General features: G+C 38.5%; 2 protein-coding genes across 3 annotated transcripts; both read left to right on the plus strand.

Moving 5' to 3' along the window:
- Positions 1-240: 240 nt before the first annotated feature.
- Positions 241-17601, plus strand: LOC135584285 (uncharacterized). 2 transcript variants are annotated; one of them, XM_065183932.1, is made up of 13 exons: positions 241-623; positions 5143-6325; positions 7060-7272; positions 7360-7583; positions 10721-10795; positions 11455-11526; positions 13913-14011; positions 14134-14205; positions 14279-14393; positions 15289-15357; positions 15517-15835; positions 16616-16703; positions 16807-17601. In XM_065183932.1, exons 1-13 carry the CDS (start codon positions 504-506, stop codon positions 17269-17271), a joined length of 3114 nt encoding a protein of 1037 aa, XP_065040004.1. In that variant the 5' UTR covers positions 241-503; the 3' UTR covers positions 17272-17601. The 2 variants fall into 2 exon arrangements, with proteins under 2 accessions (XP_065040004.1, XP_009401872.2); XM_009403597.3 differs by having other exon boundaries at positions 7360-7511.
- Positions 17602-17623: 22 nt separating this feature from the next.
- Positions 17624-19330, plus strand: LOC103985967 (F-box protein SKIP23-like). Its single transcript, XM_065183356.1, has 2 exons — positions 17624-17746; positions 17855-19330. The coding sequence occupies exon 2, from the start codon at positions 18176-18178 to the stop codon at positions 19328-19330; it is 1155 nt and encodes a 384-aa protein (XP_065039428.1). The 5' UTR covers positions 17624-17746; positions 17855-18175.
- The last annotated feature ends 1336 nt before the right edge of the window (positions 19331-20666 follow it).

Here is a 20666-nt window from a genome sequence, read left to right on the forward strand (position 1 = left end):
ATAAGTGGAGGATATATATATATATATATATATATATATATATATATATATATATATATATAAAATATGCTATATCAAAATTTATAGGGATTATATACATTATTTTTAGAATCTTTGAGGATGGATATAGAAAAATCCACTTTTTATTGTACGATTCAGAGGGATCGATATGCAATTTTGCCATATAATTATTACTGCTAATAATTATCATGTTCGTCTTTATAAGGCGGCCCCGAAATAAAAAAGAACACATCCAGATCGAGAGCCAAAGCGATCCTCCACCCATCCCGAGGATTAAACCCCCTCCAATCCAAGAGCCCTAATCTCCGATCCATCGCCTGGGCGTCCTTTCTGGTCTCCTTCCAAGCCCTGCTCTCGATCGACCCCTTCCGCCGGTCCGGCGATTGGTCCCTCGCTTAAATCCATTTTCCTGGGTTGCTTCGGGACGGATCTCTGATCCGGGAATTCTCGGTCGGGAAGTGTCCTTGGCGGCGGCGGCGGCGATGGACGTGTTTGAAGAGTACTTCAAGCGTGCAGATTTGGATCGGGATGGAAAGGTTAGCGGCGACGAGGCGGTTGCATTCCTTCAGGGTTCCAATCTTCCCAGGAACGTCTTAGCTCAGGTTGGATTCTGTCTCTTTATTTGAATATTTGTTGTTTCTTGGAAGATCTTGCTAGGGTTCTGTTGGTTCTGGTGGGATTCGCACGAGGCTTCTTTTTGGATGGGCTCTGTGATCGCGGTCTTGGTTCAGGGTCTCTATTTGAATGGAATTCATCTTTTACTTCTATAGAATTTGAACTTACTTTTTTTGTCAAAAATATTGCAAATGTGTTCCAAGTTTTTCACGAAAATCGTTTTTCTGGGTGGAAAACCGTTGAACCACCTACACGGAGGGCCTGTGAGAATATATGGCTTGGACGATCGAACTGCTCGCTTGCCCTACCCAATATTTTCGAAAACATTTCTTTGTCCAGCAGGAGTTTCTTTGAGTTCGGTCTTCAATTTGTTTGGTTCGGTATTCAAATTCAGAATTCCTTCAAGTACATGAGCTTTTCCACTGTATCACTAGTTGAAAGCTTTTATTTTTTATGCAGTTTAAAATGATTTAAGAATAATTGCTCCTTAACCATTATGCTGTATGGTTGTATCTAAGTTTTCTAGTGTCTAGTTATAAGTTCAAAATTTTGAATGCCTAAACTATCTATGTTTATACTAAGGTTTTCAGTCAGTTCCTTAAAGAAGTATTACCAGTAAAATTGTTATCAGATTTTCATGAGGTAGACATCATATTAGTGCTTTTTGTTGCATTGTTGGAAAGTTAAATTTTTGTCCTGTTTTTATCCATGTATCTAAGATGTGCATATGTCTTTGTTTGTTTTTATGTTTGATTCTATTTGTGTTGTTGGCTTTCCTTTGGAATTTATATGGCATGTAGCTAAGAGTTGCCTACGTTGTTGATATTTCTTTTCGATTTTATTCATTTTGTGTTTTATTTTCTATGCTCATGGAAGGTTCTGTTAACTTATGTTGCATATTATTTGAAATCAAGTTTTTCCAGGATCTCCTAGTTTCTTAACTTACACATTTGATCATCCTGTGGATGAATGCTATAATCTTCAATTGGTTATATTCTTCTTGGTTTGCTACTTTTTCTTGTGTTGTCATTGTTGTTTTCTCCTCTTCTGATATGCCTTTTCTTTTGTTTCGATAATTCCCATCTGCCCTAATTGTTTCTTTTTTGGTAAAACCCTATAGACAAATTGTCTGATGGAAGCTTTACATTGGCTGTCAGGTATCCATACAAATTGCCTTCTTTCTTTGGGTTTTTGCTCACTGTGGTAAGGGTATTATCAATTGGTAGGTAGTGGTTTAGTATGAGCTTAGAGTGTCATAGGAAGGATACAACATAAAGTATTTGTAGTTATGATAAGTTGTGGATATGACTGATCGAGGACAACATGCAAGAAAATGGTTCAATTTGGTTAGCACTTCAAGGTTTATATGATCTTAGAAGATTCTAGCTGAAGGTGGTGACATGCTTTCTGATTTAAACAATGTTCTTTCTAACCATTCAGACAAACCAATTAACCAAAAAAAAAGCTCAACATTTTACTTGACTAATAAACATAAGAAAATGTGATAAAACCTCTCCTGAAGTCCATAAATCGAGTCCTACCATTTAGCTAATGTTGGACACTTTTTGAGACAATCTGGAACAAATATGGTGTGGAACAAACGGGGACAAGTTGAAACAGTAAATGAACATCTGAGTCAAACTTATTTATTCAAATATTATAGTTACTGGTGATGCATATACTATGTTCTGTTTAGTTGAAAAAAAAGATGTGCACAAGGCTTTGCCTATGAGGGATCTAGGGATGTTTCGTTAGAAATCATTCTATATAAACACTTTGAAGTTTGAACAACCACAAGTGTATTACCCAGAGGTCTAAGATCCAAGGATTACTTCCAAGTTAATGAATTTATCATGCATTTTGTTGGTTTGCTGCAGTAGTCGCAATGTGTTTTTACAATTTGGTCTCACCCAAAACCTGAGGGAAATGGTGATAGCCTTTGGTTGTGTAGGCAAGCTAGCACCTCCAAGCTCTAAGGTTTTCAAAAAGAAAGGGTTGCACAATGTTCTGAATGTGACTATGTGGTTTAGGTATAATGGGAAAATCATTATAAACCAATGTCACCTTAAGTATAATGGTAGAAACTAGAAAAAATTATGGTTTAGGTTATTACTAGCAACCAGGGTTCTCAATTTCTATGTGTACTACTCGGTACAGGTGGTATGTATTGGTCCGAGAGGATACCGGTACGCAAACCGTCCTCTACAGGGTAGTACTAGTGTTTTGATCGGTACCGAGGTGTACTGACCGGTACCGCCCCGGATTTCGACCATTACTACTTTGTATTTTGATCGTTATCGAGGCATACCGATCGATATGCCCTGGCGTAGTAGGTGAAGGTATTTTTAAGGTTTTAGGGTGTACCATCGGTACGTCCTAGCGGACCAATGATATATATCGGTACGCACCATACCGAGTAGAGCTCGGTATGTCGATACGGACCGGTATTCAAAACCCTGCTAGCAACCCTAACTGAAATAAGATCAGAAGAATGTAACAAAGGGAAGAAAGAATAGAGGAAGAGAAGAACCAGATGTAGATGTTCACAGAGGTAAAAAGGGTAAGGAAAGCTTCTGTCATAGTGTTGAAAAAAGAAATAGAGTGAGGTCTTTTATCTCTTTTCTCCACTATAGTACAAGAGAAAAGATAGAATCTTCTTTAGATTTGTTTATTTTTTTTTCTTGAAAACATGTCCCTCATACCTTGGGGGAAAGGTGCATCCGTTGATAGCACTGTATGGCCATTGCCATAGAAACTCTGATATAAACACCTGTCCAAGTATTCATTTTGGCAAGGATAAAAATATGAAGGTACAACAACATATAGAGAAGAACAAATAAAAGAGAAACAATATGATAATGTTTCAAAGTTCCAACTTATGAGAATGGGCAATATGGGCAATCATATTTCTATACTTTTTAATTTGATTGAGTTTTACATGTTAAAAGATGAAGATTCTTTAGTGTTTTGTCTTTCTCCATCAAAAGCATTGGAGAGAGAGAATATCAAGAAAAGACTTCTACGAATTGTCTCTTATTTGCTAGGTGACGTTTTTTATTGAATGGATAACATTCTTGAATGGTGTGGCTTGGCAAGCAGTTGTGCTCTTCGAATTGGAATTTTGTTCATATGGACATGTGAATGATTATAATGTAGTAGGATTTGAAATAATGTTTCAATCCTGTGCCACTGTGTTCTATGGTGTAGGATGTACCATGACAGTGAAGTAGAGAACATTCCTACAGCCTATTTCTAGCTTGCATGCATGTGATCTGGCACATGCTGACTTGGCTCAATTGGCTATGATTTGTAACAAATCAGCTAAGTGGTGTGGATGTTGCTTGTGGTACTTTATTTGACAATAATTGATCACCTTTTTGAGTTGTTAATTGTCATCGAAGCCTAAACTATTAATTAGTGACTATTTTAGTTGCTTTTAGAGCTAATCATGGAATAACTGATGATACCGTGCTAAGATGATAAATTCACACTTGAGATGCCTTCAGGATTTGTTCATAACGTTCTGTCAATTTAATTGTTTTTCCATTGTAGTAGACTTGATCGTAGATGTTCAAAATATTTATTGGTCAATAATGATAATCTTAAATCCAGTTCTTATGCCTTTATCTATGCTGAATCTTTCACCAGTCAATAGACACTGCTTTTAGAAAAACAGCCAATGAGGCATTTTATGCCAACTATTCTAGTTCTAGCAATCAGGGGTACCATCCGGCCACCATAAATGTTGGATGCCATGTTGTCCCGGCTAGCCAAGGCAGGGAAGAAACCAAAAAAATGAAAAATAAAATAAAGTAAATAAAGAAAGAGAAACACCAAGTGATGAAAGCCTTCCACAAAAAAATGAAATGCTTACTTTAGATGATCCTCCTGATGCTCTCATGTCTTCTCATTATCTTTGACCTATCTTCCTTTTCTCTGGCAAAAAGGTAAGGTGTTGGCAATTGGCGAGTCTTTGAGACGGATTCTCAAAAAGCAAAAACCCTTATATAAAATGGCCTTGGATTGGATTGGTTCTGTTTGAGGTAAAATGGGCTTGTATGATGCTCATATATTGGCTCAATCCAACTGTACTGGCACCTGATTCTAGGTCTTGAGACAGATCTGGATAGGCTAGTTTCACTTTATGCTAGGGGTTAGGGGTATGGAGCATTACCTTGGACTACTCACCTCAAGAAGTTTCACTTCACTTATTGTCTAGGAATGGCTTCATTCCTCATTCAAAGTTTCAAACATAGGTTGATTATACTTGATAAGTGACAATGTCCATTTAGCTAAAATCTTGGGCAAAATATGCTCTGTTTCTTTAGTTTGAGTATACCAAGTCTCTCTTATTATTATTCTCTGGTTTTGCATGTGGGTATGAGAACTTTTGGTGTATAATAACAGAGTTGAATGTGAATTCACCATGTTTGCTTCAAAATCTTCTGGCAATTATATTTTGACATAGTTTACTCATGGATGGAGTATCTTCCTGTGTTTATGTAGGTTTGGATGTATGCTGATCAGAACCGAACTGGTTTCCTTGGACGTTCAGATTTCTTTAATGCCCTGAAACTGGTCACTGTGGCTCAAAGTGGTCGTCAGCTAACACCAGAAATTGTAAAGTCAGCATTATTTGGCCCAGCTGCAGCTAAGATTCCTGCTCCAAAGATAAATCTTGCATCTTCCCCTGCACCTCAGTCAAATTATACAACTACTCCTACAGTTCCAACTAATTCTTTGCGACCACCTACTAATCAGTTTGGTTCGATAGCAGCAAATTCACCTCAAAATCTTGGTTTCAGGCCAACACAAGCACCTCAAAATTCATTTATGAATCAACAGTTCTTCCCAACTGCAAATAGCAATGTCATGAGGCCACCTCAAGCGACACATCCTGCTGCTTCAACTCCAGTGCAGGGTGGTAATTCAGGATTGGTTGGAGGAGGTAGTGTTGCAGGGCCACCTTTGCCAAACTCAAATAACTCAAACCTGTCAAACAATTGGCGTGGTGGTAATTTGAATGTAGTATCAGTTGGGGGGGCATCTCAGACTCCTATCAGGGGCACTATCCCTTCTCAAAACCAGGGAGGCGTTAGTTTAGGACTCTTAGGCATGAGTGGGGCACCTTCTAGACCACAAACACAATTTGTGGCAAAGCCTCCTGATCAGATCTTACCATCATCTAAACCCAATGAGTCAAAGGCTCTGGCATCTGGAAATGATCATTCTTCTGAACCTTTCTTTGGAGGTGATGTTTTTTCTGTTACTTCTCAGCCAAAGTTAAGTTCTAATACACTTGGCTTCTCGGTAAACAGCATCTCTAATTCATCCAGTACTGCCTCAGTGATTGTTGGAACTCAAAGTTCGATTAGGCCTGGACAGCTTGATCCTACTCAGATTACTCGGTCACTTCCTTCTGCTGGTAGTCAGCTTCAACAGACTCAGTCTAATGTTAAGCAAAATCAACTTGATAATTTAAAGATGAACTCAGCAATGGCTGCACCTAATGTTACAGCTGGATCTGTGAATCCAGCTTCAAATCAGTCGCAGACTCAATGGCCAAAGATAACTCAAGCTGACATTAAGAAGTACACTAATGTATTTGTCACAGTAGACAAGGACAGAGATGGAAAAATTTCGGGTGAACAGACACGGACCTTGTTCTTGAGTTGGAAGCTCCCTAGAGGTAGCCATCAAATTGCAGTTAAATGTTTCTTTATAAGATTTCTATTACAAAGAGTGAATGAAGTTACTTATAGAAGTTGTCAATATGTTTTCCTTAAAGCAAAGCGTAAAAGTGACTTGTTGCAGTCCTCATTTCTAAACTCATGGTGGCTATGCTTTGCATTTTAATTTTACTGAATCGATCATATCATGTTATTTGATTTAATTTTAACAGTACTCAACTACTGCTTGTCTCTTGCTTTTTGTGTTTTTATCGTTTTTCTGCATTTATCCAGGCAACTTAATAATTTCCTTAAGGGACAGAAAGGTTTCTTACAACACCCAAGATCTACAAGGGTTACTAATTCCTTAAGTTATGCAAGTCAATACTCAATGTCGAGCGTGCCAACAGAGGAAAGATTGTATCCATTCCTAGATTGATCATGACCTTTAGAAATGATAACATTGCAAATTGGTCTTGTGCCTGTGTGAATAAGAACATCACAGAATGGGCCCTTTATTGAGTTCTTTACAAGCCGGCTCATGATGATTAGCCCACACCAGACCTTGATTGGTAGGAAAATGTCAGAAGTTGCATTTACATGTATAGTCTCACGCAGGATGTAGGCATGCTAACTTATGGTTAGGCCACTTAGGTGATGTCAGGCTGTTGGGCCAAGGATAAAGACTGCATTATAAGTTACATCTTTTACCCTTGCCTTATTGGTTATACCATTTGTTCTTTTGGTTTGTCAGAGGTCTTAAAGCAGGTGTGGGACTTATCTGACCAAGATAATGACAGCATGCTTTCTTTGAGAGAGTTCTGTATTGCTCTCTATCTAATGGAAAGATACCGAGAAGGGCGTCCCTTGCCATCAGTGCTTCCAAGTGCCATTATGTATGATGAAACGTTACTACGAGCTGCGGGTATGCCTTCAGCTGCTTATGGTGTTCCAACTTGGCAACCAGGTACTGACATATTTTGGCAATATTTTCTTTGGTTTTTCAGATTCATTTCCATCATTCTTGTGCTAAGCTAATGATAATTCTGGTTAGGATTACCACACCAAGGTCTCCCTGGATATCGTCCTGTAATGCCAGCAGCTGGACCAAGGCCTCCAATGCAAACTCCTGTCCCATCACAGATTCCTGGTGCCATGCATTCAGCGCAGCAAAACTTGGGAAAACCTGGGCTAGATAATCACATGGTAAACAACTTTGGCAAGGATGAACAACTTACAACTCCAAAGTACCAGGAATGGTCAAATGCTGACAATAAAGTAATTTCCCTCTTTTTAATTGAAGATACTGATTAGGAATTTCACATTATTATGTTTATGTTTAGCATCGTATTTAAAGCAGTAAGCAGCGTTTTAAAAAGGCGCTCGGGCGCTCGCCTAGGCGCTCGAGCGAGGCGAGGCGAGGCCCGAGCGCCTCGCCAATCTTCTAGGCGGCGCGCTTCAAAGAGGCGCCGCCTGGGCGCTCGCTTGAGACCAGGCGTTGGGTGCTTCGGGCCAGCGCTTGGGTTAACCAAGGCGATCGAACCAGGATTTTAGGTCTGGTTCGGTCCTGGTTCGGTCTCTGGTGGTTAGTTGGTTCAATCGAACCAACTAAAACTGATATCAGTGACAACCCAACCCTAACCCTCGTTGCCGCTGCCGCTCTCGATCCTGATCCCGATCCCACTACTCGCCACTGTCACTGCTCGCAAACGCTGCCGCTGTTGCCGCTCGCGCCTCCCGCTGCTCGTCTCTCCTGCTGCCGCTGCTCGCAAACGCTATCGCTGTCGTCGCTCGCGCCTCCCGCTGCTCGTCGCTCCTACTCCTGTTCCCGCTCCCGCTGTCGTCGCTTACCGCTGCCGCTGTCGCCGCTCGCCGTTGCTGCTGCCTCCTTACACTCTGCTGTCGCTGCCGCTTCCTCTTTTCTCAATTAGCAGGCTCAGCACCCCCTTACACTTCCTTCTTCTCCTTCTGTTAACAGTATACAGTATACTGTTAATATTGTTAGGTTTATTTGAAATTATTAATTTTCAATACCGTTAATAGATTTTCTTAATTTAATAGAATATTTTAATTTTAAATTTTAAATAATTATATTATATATTTTTATATTTTAATGCCTCGCTTCGTTCGGGCGAGCACCTAGCGCCTCGGACGTTTTTGGACCTTAGCGGCTTTTGGCGCCTAGCGCTTTTTAAATCACTGACAGTAAGTACAACCTTTGCTCACACAACAGTCTGATTTTTAATTTAAGTGAGGCATACTCGAGATTCATTTCCCAAGCCAACTCCAACGCTTGATGTTTCACTGTTCGTAGTGTCTTCCATTATATTATTACTTATGTAGTGATCTCGTGCCGATTCTTAAGCTTCAACATGGAACAAAGTTGAATTCGAGCCATGGAGAGAACACTTAGCTTTTCCACAAGCAATAACATAAAAGTTACAATCAGTTATAATATTTATATATATATTCATAATTTTGCTAGCTTTCTTTTCTCCATTCTCTTTTTAGTGTATTGATTATTGTTTTAAAGTTATCCTGGATTATAAATCGAATCTCCATTCGGATAGCATTAACTCATCCTTATCACTTTTATTTCTATCGATCATGTTTTAGTGGATACCCCTTGTTCTCCTTATTTTGTTTTCCATATCTATTATTTGGATCTGTTGTTTATGTTTTGCTTGCTTCATTGAGTGGAATTATCAGATTCATATGTTACGACATGTTCTCTATCTTTTTTTATGTGACTTTTTCTTTCTTGCTTGAGATGTTAAAGTTGCATTCTTCTTGTTCTCAAGTACCCTTGCAAGACATTCATGTAGAGAGGAAATAATCTACATGTACAATATAGAATCATATGATAAAATCCTTAGAAGTGATCTTTTCTTTCAAATAATCTTTACATGTACAATATAGAATCATATTGTTGTTAAAGAAGGCGTCACTTAGTGCATTGGGTGATAAATGTATGTTGTATTGCCTATGCAAGTAGAAACGACTTCCATGAGTCGAACTTGGTCGCCCATGTCATAAAGCAATCACCATGATATGCTAACTTCACACCCTATAAAAGGCAAAAGCCGCAAAACTATACACGAGTTTGGGAGGGTCAATACGGGTATTCTCACATAATGTTTGATGTACTGCTTGAAATGTTATGAAACGAGGAATATGTATTGGTCTGCCAGTTGATTAGGACGTGGACCATCCCATTTCGGGCTCAGAAAAGGGTTAGATATCGATCAGTACGGGTGATGTAACAACAGATATGGTCGAAACTCATGCTGTATTGGTTGATAGGGGCCATACCAATCAAAAATTGACCGATACCGATCCAAATCAGGTCAAGTTTGACCATTGGACTCTCTTTTGAGGTTTAAATCCCCTTTTTCTTTTCTTCACTCTCTTTCTTACTCTTTCTCTCACTCTTGCTTTTGATTAAAGTTCCTAATTGGTGATCAGTGGTAATCAAGCTATTGATTTGGATGAAAAAGGGATTAGAACTTGGGATTAGTGGAATTTCTCTGCAATTTGAAGGTATTTAGCTTATTTATATATTTTATTTATCATTTAAAATAATGAAAGGTGTATTAATGCATATTTACAAAGATTAAACATGATTAAGATTATTTTCTTGCATTAGTCCCAATTAGTCTATTGACTTACATTTAGGCCCAAATTGGGGTATTTAGGGTTAGTCATAACTTTATGCATTTATTTATGCCTCATATGCAGTCTATTCTTAATTAAATACAGTAAAATTATCATTAAATATGGGTAAGAAACCTTAAAAGGATTTTTTGTGAATTTTTTGCCATTTTTAAGCCTTTTTCCGAAAGCCTGTATGTACCAGCATACCAACATACAGTATGTTGAAACTGACTGGTTCATACTGGTCCATCCATGTACCAAGACCACTGGTCTGCATGGTACGATGGTCCTTGTTCCCACCTCTGCAAGTAAAGTGCTGTTTCAAAATGATTGATGCTCTGACATTTGGGTGCAACAGAGCAACATCATCATGCACAACTCTCACTCTTTTAGGGTTAGCTGGTGTTTGTATTAGATTCGAGTGGTGGCCATTTCTGGTAGGTCCATTTGACAAATTTGTACCCATCATTATACATAAACCACCATACAAAATGGTGCAGTACTTTGCAGGCATGGGCTTCAAATACAGTGCTCACAATTAATAACTTAATGCTGTTTAGAAATCAGATGTCATATTCTGTTTGATACCTCACATGATATGCTTGGTAATGTCTGTTAAACTTCTTGTTCATGGAAGTATTTTTCATTATTAATTCAATGTACTCATGTAACATGTTCCTGTATTGTATTTTCGAATATTTATAAATTTCCAAGTTCTGTCTGAGACATGGAATTGATTTTCAGAAATTTCTTTGTTTCAGGTTCAAGAAGTGGAAAAACAGATCCTGGATTCAAAGGAGAAGATTGAATTTTATCGCACCAAGATGCAAGAACTTGTGAGTCTTCTGATCATTGTCTGCATGTGCTTTTTTAACAATAAGTTACATTTTGCATTGACTAGTCTAAGGTATGGAAAAAAAGTTCATTTAGTAATAGTGACAATTTATATTTAGATTTGGTAACTGGTAATATGTAAGTGTTATTTCACTTTTTTACTAATTGAATAAACTTGTTTGGTTAATGACATTGTGATGGATGTAAAAAGTTACTATATGAGAATAAAAGATATCTTTTTATCAATGATGAGTTTCGAGTACAGTTTAATATCTATGGTTACTTATAGATGGGGAACCAGAAAGAAACTGGTTCATGATAGAGCTTATATAGCATGGAAAGTTTAACCAAGCCTTTGAAGGAAGTGAACAGTGACATGTGAATTGTGCTCGAAAAAGTCACGATTATGTGGTTTCCCTAAATGTATGAGATTAAACAAAAAATGTAAAAAGTAGAGCTACATTATGATCTTTGTATAGCTCAATACTCGATGACCTTACCTCAGTATACTGTTTTTACCTTCTTACATTTTCAGTAGTTTTTTGCTAATTGAATGTTATGGTCTCTAACATTACCTTTTGCTCTATTGTCTAGCTACCTGATAGAGATCTTCCTCTCCATTTAATATTCATCTGTTAGTGTTTTGTTATTTGTGTTTTAGGTTCTTTACAAGAGTAGATGTGATAATCGATTAAATGAGATCACAGAAAGGGCATCTGCTGATAGGCGTGAGGTATTACAATTTTCACCAACATGGTTAATTTTTGGTGCTTGTAATTGAAGGAGAAAAAATGTCTTACCATGCCTTTTTGTCTTATCTTCTGTGTTTTATATTTTTTCACAATATTCCGTTTTTCCTCTGAAAATTGTTTTAGGAGAAGCATTGTCACAAAAATGTTCTTAGTAGCCCTATATGTTGGTTTTAGCTTAATGTTGTTTTCCCACTGTTGCCTGTGGAGTCCAGTCTGGTTCTTTTATAATGCTTCTATGGCATAGTTGATTGCTGGAAATCATACTTACTGGTATCCCTGTCACCTTGGAACCCGGTTCAGGTTCCTTGTCTCAAGTCATGATTTTTTTGCTTACTGAGTCATATGCAATCCAAAACACTGAAATTGGAATTAAATCTCATTGATGTTATTTGTTCCTGTAGATATAAACCAATTATAGATAAATGAAATTCTTACACATTCTTGCATTTTTAACCCTTCAAGGATATCTCAGAATAATAAAGAAAAAAAACAATAAGTTTGTGGCTTTGAAGCCCTATACTACAGTTGTTTTAGGAAAATAAATTATTAATTTTTATTGACCCTTTTAGGTGCGTGGTTAATTAGTAAGTCTATCCAAGATGTCTTATCTAATTTTACAACCAAGTGTACATGTACCAAGTCCTAAAATAATGAACCAACTAACGTTGTCCCCTATGCATGTGAATTAGGATTTTCAGCATATGCTGTGCGCAACTGTACCATGTTCTATGTAATTGCAATTTTCTTATCTTGAAATTGCAATTTTCTAATAGACCATAATGAAGATTCAGAGTGTTTGTGTTGTTTAGTATTTGAATTGTGCCAAACATGTTAATTCAAAACTGTCAGAGAAAAGGATAAATAAGAGGCAAAAGGAAGCTTCTACCCTTTTCTGATCTCAAATTTTGTTCAATCATAAAGTGACTTCAAAATCAGTTGCCAATTCTATTGTCCGTATTACTAGTATATTTATCTCTAAACAATTAGACTCTACTAGAAGGATATATTTGACCATGCGAACTGTGACCATTGGCAAACAGATAATCCAATGCATGAGGTTCTTGCCAATGTAGGGTTTGGGAAGGTTTGATATATGCAGTCTTTTTCCTTGAAAGTAAGGAGGTTGTTTTTATGATTCAAACCATCGTCACCCAAGTTCTTAAAGTGCATCCTTATCGTAGCACTGAGGCTCGCTCACAAACTATGACTAATGCCTCTTCCATTGAAGGAGGCAAAGAATAGTTCACATGATCATGGATTAATTTTCTGGTTGTCACAAGAAGTCAGAGTAAGATTCTCCACAATGGTGTTTTATGAACAAAGCATTCAGTATGCCATCATACTTATATTTTGAACATAGTTATTTTTTGGCGTGGCTATGGAGGATCAGTATGGATATAGGGTACTAACACATCATGATATGCAGATGCTTATAAATCAAACTTTAAGAACTATGATAAAACACAGCAAGTACATCAACAAAAAATATTTTATCATAAATATTATATATGACAAAATTTGGCTTATGTTTATATCATTAGAATAGACAGTCATATATCATCAATAAGAGTAGATAATAAGCAATTAACTGGCTCTCTTATTTGTTCATCTTGAAGGATATATATTTTTGTCATATAGGATTAAAAAAACATGTAAAAGATAGTAAGAATATATAATAAATTAAGATCATTCTCTCTTTTTATTAATCATTGATGTTTAGTATAAACAAGTAACTAATGTATTTAATCACAGATGTTTGGTATAAACAACTAATGTATTTAATCGTACATTGAACTCTATAATATAAAAATCAAGTTTTTGCAGAAAGTATCCATGAAGTATCTCCTAAGTATCATTAAAATATTCTACTTCCCCAAGATATCATATGCATGTCCGAGAAATAACCTAGAAATAACTTATTTGGTACGTACCAATATGGATATGACAAGCAATTCGAAGTATTCTGTTTCATAGCCTCTTGGCATGCCTTGCATTCTTGAAACAAATTTACTCGTAAATCAAGATATCATCATAGAAGTTATGTCTGGCTTATGATATGCTGGTGAGCATACTTGGCTTAGGCAGATAAAATTGATAGATGTTACAATAGGGTAAATGATTGTGATTGTGATACAGGTAGTGATATTTGGACAACATTTTGTAATTTATTGTAATATAATGGTAAACTTTCATTTACATTTGATATGTTGGTCATCTAGCAGGTTTTCATTTTCTTCACTATTACATTTTTTTAGTCAATTTCTTTCATTCAGAAAACACTTTATCCATCATCTACGACCTCAGTATGTCCTTTAGATGGCATTCCCCTTTCTTTGAATTGTTTTGTATTGGATGTACTTTATCCAGGTTGAGTTATTAGCAAAGAAGTATGAAGAGAAGTACAAACAAGTTGGAGAGATAGCTTCAAAGCTGGCAATTGAAGAGGCCAAGTATCGTGACATTCAGGTATACACCTCAAGATATGTTAGAAAAGACATAGAAAGCAAAGCTTTTTGCCTATCTCTGTGGTATTCTATTCTGGATTTTTATTTATCTATGTCCTTGAGCTTTTGCAATTTATTTTATAGGAAAGAAAGATGGAGCTGCATAATGCCACAATTAAGATGGAACAAGGTGGCAGTGCTGATGGATTGCTTCAGGCAGGCTTTGTGTTTGCTTAATTATTTTACACACACCTGACCATGATTATTAAATTTAAACATTCATTTACAGGTTCGTGTTGATAGAATACAATCGGATCTTGAGGAGTTAGAGAAAGGACTTAACGAACGTTGCAAGCAATATGGTGTTCATGTTAAATCAACTACATCAATTGAGCTCCCCTTTGGTACCTATCATTCTCTTTGCACATGTTGCTTGTGGTGTTGTTTAATCTTGATGTGGACATTTGGGAAATCTGAACTGCATACTGCGAGTCCTTGTTGTTCAGAGTGTTGTCTACCTGGTCTCCATATGTATTTATGAATTCACAAGTCTTCTCCTCTTCAAAATTCTTCTATGATGTTGTTAAAATGTGGATGTTGAAATGAATGTCAGGTGTTGCTAGAAAATATAGAATAAAAAATTAATAGTCATGATTAACTGTGTAACTTCAAATGAATAGAAGATGTGGGAAAACATGTAAGATGCTATTATGTATCCAAAGACTAAAAGATACCCTACGTAGACAAGGTAAATTGATTGAAAACACTGCTGTGAGGAGAATACAGGGAGCCTAAGAATCAGGAGGCATATAGATGCTGGCCTGTTCAAATGAGGTGAAGCGATTAAGGATTAGCATGAGGGCAGGTAGTGGGAGACCTAAAACGATTTTATTTGGAGTTTTAAAAAAATTGACTGTTTTTAATTTGACTAGTGATATTCTCCTAATTAAAAAATAAGTAAAAAATTTCTTACATACATAGTTGAGAATCCCAGCAATGTTAAGAGGCATCCTGACAGATGGTTTACTTTGCTCATAATGATACTGTTGCAATGATAGATCAGATTGGTTTGTTATCCATAGCACACAATCAATAAAGTGATAAAAGGAGAAAAATCAGTTCTAGTAGTTCTCAGTATTGAATCTGAACATGCAAAGCAACTCATAGTTTTTTTCTGTTTGAAGTATTATTTGTTTCCAACTTGTGCACTTGGAGAAACTTTCTTTTCCCTAGTAAAGCTTTTTTTCTCCATTATGTTCTGATCAATGCTAATTTTGTTTCTTTTTTAATTATTTAAAGGCTGGGAATCTGGACCACTAGATATGGTGGCTGAATGGGATGAAGATTGGGATAAATTTGATGATGAAGGTATCTTTGCTTGCCTTTTAAGTAAAAGCCCATTGATTTGCAATTTTCTGGAATATGACTGGGATGCATGGTTTATTGGCTTATGGATTTTGTCACTTTTGTTTGATATTTGAGGAACTTCTTTGACTAATATAATGTTGTAATTATTTGATTGTCCAGGATTTTCAATTATAAAGGATCTTACTTCTGGAGTTGTCAATACTGTTTCAACTGGAGAACCTAAATCCCCATCAATCTGGGATGATAAATCCTCTATAGATGATAATTCCCCCATTGCATCTTCTCAGAATGTTGGTGGCAGGAATGAAAAGCTTGATGGTATTAATGAACATATGAATGGGTTGGCCTATGATAACGGTGAAGAAGGATCAACAAGAAGCCCCACTAGTAGTCCTGGAAGAAGTACCATAGAAAGTCCATTTAACTCGACCCATTTTGGAATACATGATGTTTCACCACGCACAAAAGAAAGTCATAGGTACTTGTATCCTCTTTTCTCTTCAATTTTTATTCTTTATTTGATATTGAATCTGTTGTGAAGGAACTACAGATTTTCAGCAGTTGGTAAGATATTCAATATTTAGTTGCTTCAGCATGGTTTATCTCTCTGTATAAATTTCATTGTTAAGCGCACACATCGATCTCTGTGTATTTTCTAGTTCATTATTCAATGTTTCTCTTTATGGTTGACATGTAATACACAAGTTGTAAATGTCTAGGGTTATCATTTTGTTCATCAGTTATTGGTTATCAGAGAACTGCTAGTTCTGATTTTGTAGCTTTATATTTAGCAGTATCGAATCCTGTCAACTAGTGCTGTATATTTATCTGCATTCCCCTTGACATATATTCACCTTTGATTTCAGAAAATTTGAAGTGTCCCCCATGCTCTAACAATGAAATTGTGTGATCTTATGCTTTGTTGCTTGTTGATGTTCTAACTTCATTGTCTGTGTATGATACATTTGGAGTGCATAATCTAAGCTAAACTGAAATATACATGCTAAAGGACAGACTCTTGTTTCCACATATGATCTTTTTTAGCATCTTTCTGCATAAGTTGGGAGGTGCGTGCTATGGTCCGTGCCACCAACCAGACAGGCAATTGGACCAGTACATACTGCATCGTGCGGTACATATTGGTCCGGGCAAAATGTAGCTTCATAGCTTCAACAAATAAAATTTCTTCAAATTTCGTTGACAAATTCATCTGTTGTTATTCTTGATCAAGAGAATCTTAAAATAATTACTTGTGCAGCGATCAAGTCGGTTCCGAATCCACTATTTCCGGAGACAAGTATAATGATGAGCCATGGACTTTCGATGATACTGATTCAGTATGGAAGGTAAACAATGATTTTTTTATCTTTGTCTTATGTGAGTCGCCCCTTGCAAAACAGAAAACAGTTTTGTCGTTTTATGTGTTTCATTAAGTTGTTAACCATGCAGGAGACTGATTATGAGAGCAGCACTCGGAATGCCTTCATGTCCCACTTTGATTCAATGAAAGCAGACTCTCCAAGTGCTAGTAGTGTTTTTGAAAAGGGGAAGAAGAACTTGTTTTTTGAGGATTCCGTTCCAAGTTCTCCGTTGTTCAACTCTGCTTCACCATCAAGGTTTAATGATGGACGAGACGACTATGGTTTCAGCAGCTTTGGCAGATTCGACTCCTTTGCTACAAACAACAGTGGTCCTTTCCCTGCGCATGAGACCTTCTCTAGGTTTGACTCCATCAGCAGCTCTCGCCCTGAAACACTTGCGAGGTTTGACTCAGTTAGCAGCAGCCGGGAATTCGGCCGCGGAAGGGGTTTTGAATCTTTTGATGATGCCGATCCCTTCGGCACAACCGGCCCTTTCAAGCCCTCTGGAGGCCATTCCCCAAAGCAAGGTTCTGATAACTGGAGGGCCTTCTAGATGGTATCCCAAAGCAGGCTTTCTTTCGAAGTGCAAACATTTGGAAATTTTCATAAAAAAGTGTTGGTTGTATGTGCTGTAGATTCAAGGCATAGATTGGGTAGATCGTTCAGGTCAGGTTCTTAATTCTATTTGTGTGCAGTATACGAGTATAATTTGTTGTCCTTTTTTTGCCAATTTTCTTTGGACTGAAGGTTGGAAGATTATAATTCCTTTCCCCCCACCCTTGTCGGACAAGTCTTCTTCTTTCCAAACTTTACCTACTCGACATTCTTTATATATTATGTGGTCTCTCCTTTGTAATTCGAGTCCCAGAGAGGGGTTTATCGATGTGCCTGCCGCCTTTATGGTTGTCATGTTTCGAGCACAAACTTGTTGATCTCATCAGGATAAAGATGACGAGATTATTAGAAGCCCATTCCCACCCACTCGTGCTCTTCAGATGCATGATCGAGGTCGACTCTTCTAGCTTCAAGTAATGTATTTATTGATTTCATGGAGCTATCTATCTATCTATGTCTGCCATGATCGTGGTGTGGATTAACTCGGTTCACGTTCATTGCATGCGTCTCTCCTGATGGAGGATGGCGGCTTTTATGGTCGGCCGAGACGTGGAGCGGAGCGCGGAGACAGATGCCTCCACGCTAACTGATACTACACCATTTGGTGGCATTACGAAGCTGGAAGTTATCCTCCCCGTACTCGGCAAACCATCCCTCCTCCCTCTGCAACCTGCCTTCTTCTACATGTATGGCTTCTCGCTTGTCTAATTAGCTCCTTCTGCTCAACAATGTTTCTTGGTTTATAGTGAGAGTGAGAGAGAGAGAGAGAGAGAGAGAGAGAGAGCATACATCATTAAAACAGAACCATCACTACCAACACTTGGAACGGAACAACTTCGGGAATGGCTTCTTCCCAAGCAACGAGGCCGGCCTGGACCGAGCTGCCACAGGAGCTCATCAAGATGGTCTCCGACAAGATGATCGACATCTCCGATTACGTCCGCCTTCGTGCCGTCTGCAAGTCGTGGCGGTCTGCGGCGCCGCCATCGAGCTTCACTCAACGCATACCGTGGCTGCTGCTTCCTTACAACCCCGACAGTGGCGCTCGCTCGTTCTTCAGCCTCTCCACCCACCAAATCTACAGCCTCAGCTCGCCGCAACTCCGAGGACGAGTCACCTACGGGTCTTCCCATGGTTGGCTCCTCACGATGGACCGATCCTTCTCCGTCTCCCTCCTCAACCCGGTCACCAACGCCTTCGTCCGCCTCCCCGCTATAACTCGCCTCCCCGACTTCACCACCTTCCACTTCGAACGCCACGAGGACGGCGAGTACATCTACCGCAGGCACGTCGGCGTCAGCGGGAAGGTCAACTACGACATGATACAGCACATACTGCTCTGCTCCGCCTTCGCTGCGCCGGGCGAAGGCGCCGGCGACTGCATCGTGACCGTCACCAGCTACTTGTCGCCGCGGTTCCTGTGCTGCAGGTGGGCGGACGAGGCGTGGACGTTGGTCGACTCCACGTTGACCTGCGGCATCGACTCCCTCACCATGTACCGTGACAAGCTGTACCTCGTCGGGATCGATGGGAGCGTGGTGGTCTGCGCCATGGACCACCCTCGGCTGCGGGCTGAGCTCGTCCCCTCGCTACGGGTGCCCGGGGACTTCCATTACTGCTCCTTCGGAGTGGTGGGAGGGGAGCTGCTGCTGGTGACGAACTGCATGCGGCGGGTGGAGGAGGGCGGTGGGATTGGGGAGAAGGCGAGCATGGATTTCTTCAAGCTGGACTCGGATGGGCGGAGGATGAGGTGGGCGAAGCTGGAGGACGACGGCGAGTGCCCGCTGTTGCTGACGGAAAACCAGGTTGCGTCGGCCGCGATCGAGTGCGAGGGAAGGTACGCTTGCTTTCGTGCAGTTCGCGGCGAGGTGGACGCGCTGCATCACAGGACGGAGGTGGTGCAGATGGAGGAAGGGAGATGCAGGTTGTTGCCTTGCCACTGGGTGACGACTACGGACGCGTTGGGACCGGCTTGGTTTACGCCAACTCTAAGTTAGAGATTAATAATAATAATAATAATAATAATAATAATAATAATATTATTATTATTATTATTAATATTATTATTATTATATATATGTATATGCATATATATGATACTTGTAGAAGCAATTATTAAGAGCTATTAGTAGTGGATATACATGAATGGAAAATTCTCATCTTGTTTAGTTGTGCTCTTTTATCTTTAGAAAAAAATGAACTTGTTGATGTGTTAGAACTCGAAATCTAGAAATAGAATACCATCTTTCAGAGCTCGAAATCTTATGTTAGAACTCCATTAATATCAGTATGCCTAGAAGTGATATTTCGACAAAGAAGATGAATCGAGTGCAAGAGAAGCTTAAAAAACACTACTAATACCAATCACCAACCTCATGAATTGAGAGATCACAGAGGATTTTAAGATGACCTTTGTGTATTGCTTGATATGTATTTAATAATCTGGTTTAGTTATATATTGCAAGAATCTTGTGTTCTTTTAGATGCATATGTACAGGAGGGACTCCTATAAGTGTAATAATCCATGATGGGGTTGACTAAGATGCCAATCTACAGAAGCTGAGATTGTAGTTTATAGACAGACAGCAGTGCTCTTGGTTTTCTTCTGTTCTTTTAGCTTTTGATTTATTTGATTGAATGAATGAATCAACTTATCTCTGCTATTAGTATTCCATTCTCATATTACAACCAGTGAATTGCTATATGCTTCTATTGGCTTCTCTCAGTGTTCTGCTCAAGTTTTCCTATGTAACAATTCCGACCTCTCAGGTTTCCTATGTAATAAATCCTAATTGCCAAAGGCAAAAGATTCAATGCAGACATCATAAACATGGTAACATTATACATTTTGGTGTTCTTCAATTCTATGTTTTTGTAACTACATAGTTTTGTGTTCCTAGATGGTGTTTTTGATGATATGGGTCTGCCTAATTCCAGCTTCCAACTGGAACTGTGTTGATCCTATTGGCTCTTTTTTGTGGAAGATGTTCTTTGAGAAACTTAGTTCTAACCTCTCAAGAACTATGTTTGATGCTTGCTGAAGATTTCAGAGCATACTGGATGGTGTTTTACTGTCTTGAGTTCATAGTAACTCTATTTCCTGAAAGAAAACACAAATATTTTATATTGATGCCAATGCATCCACCATTTCAATCTTTAAGTTATCTGTCTGTAAGATTTAAAGAATTTTGGGAAAATGGGAAAAGCAGCAAACAAAATGAGGAGGGAGAAAGATGTACATCTTGATGGTATTGATGAAGTTAGGGAGTTGCTGAAGGAGGAGAATACCTCTGTATGCATACAACTGTGGATCAAAAGGAATGGAGAAGGGTA

The sequence above is a fragment of the Musa acuminata genome, chromosome BXJ1-5 (assembly GCF_036884655.1).
Source record: "Musa acuminata AAA Group cultivar baxijiao chromosome BXJ1-5, Cavendish_Baxijiao_AAA, whole genome shotgun sequence".
In the NCBI taxonomy this organism is placed as follows: Eukaryota; Viridiplantae; Streptophyta; class Magnoliopsida; order Zingiberales; family Musaceae; genus Musa; species Musa acuminata.

Excerpts from the sequence above, each read along its gene's own strand:
- LOC135584285 (XM_065183932.1), top strand. The coding sequence starts at position 504 with ATGGACGTGTTTGAAGAGTACTTCAAGCGTGCAGATTTGGATCGGGAT. Across the intron at positions 14,206-14,278 it reads GTGCTGATGGATTGCTTCAG|GTTCGTGTTGATAGAATACA; the intron begins GCAGGCTTTGTG and ends ATTCATTTACAG. Across the intron at positions 15,836-16,615 it reads CGCACAAAAGAAAGTCATAG|CGATCAAGTCGGTTCCGAAT; the intron begins GTACTTGTATCC and ends TTACTTGTGCAG.
- LOC103985967 (XM_065183356.1), top strand. The coding sequence starts at position 18,176 with ATGGCTTCTTCCCAAGCAACGAGGCCGGCCTGGACCGAGCTGCCACAG.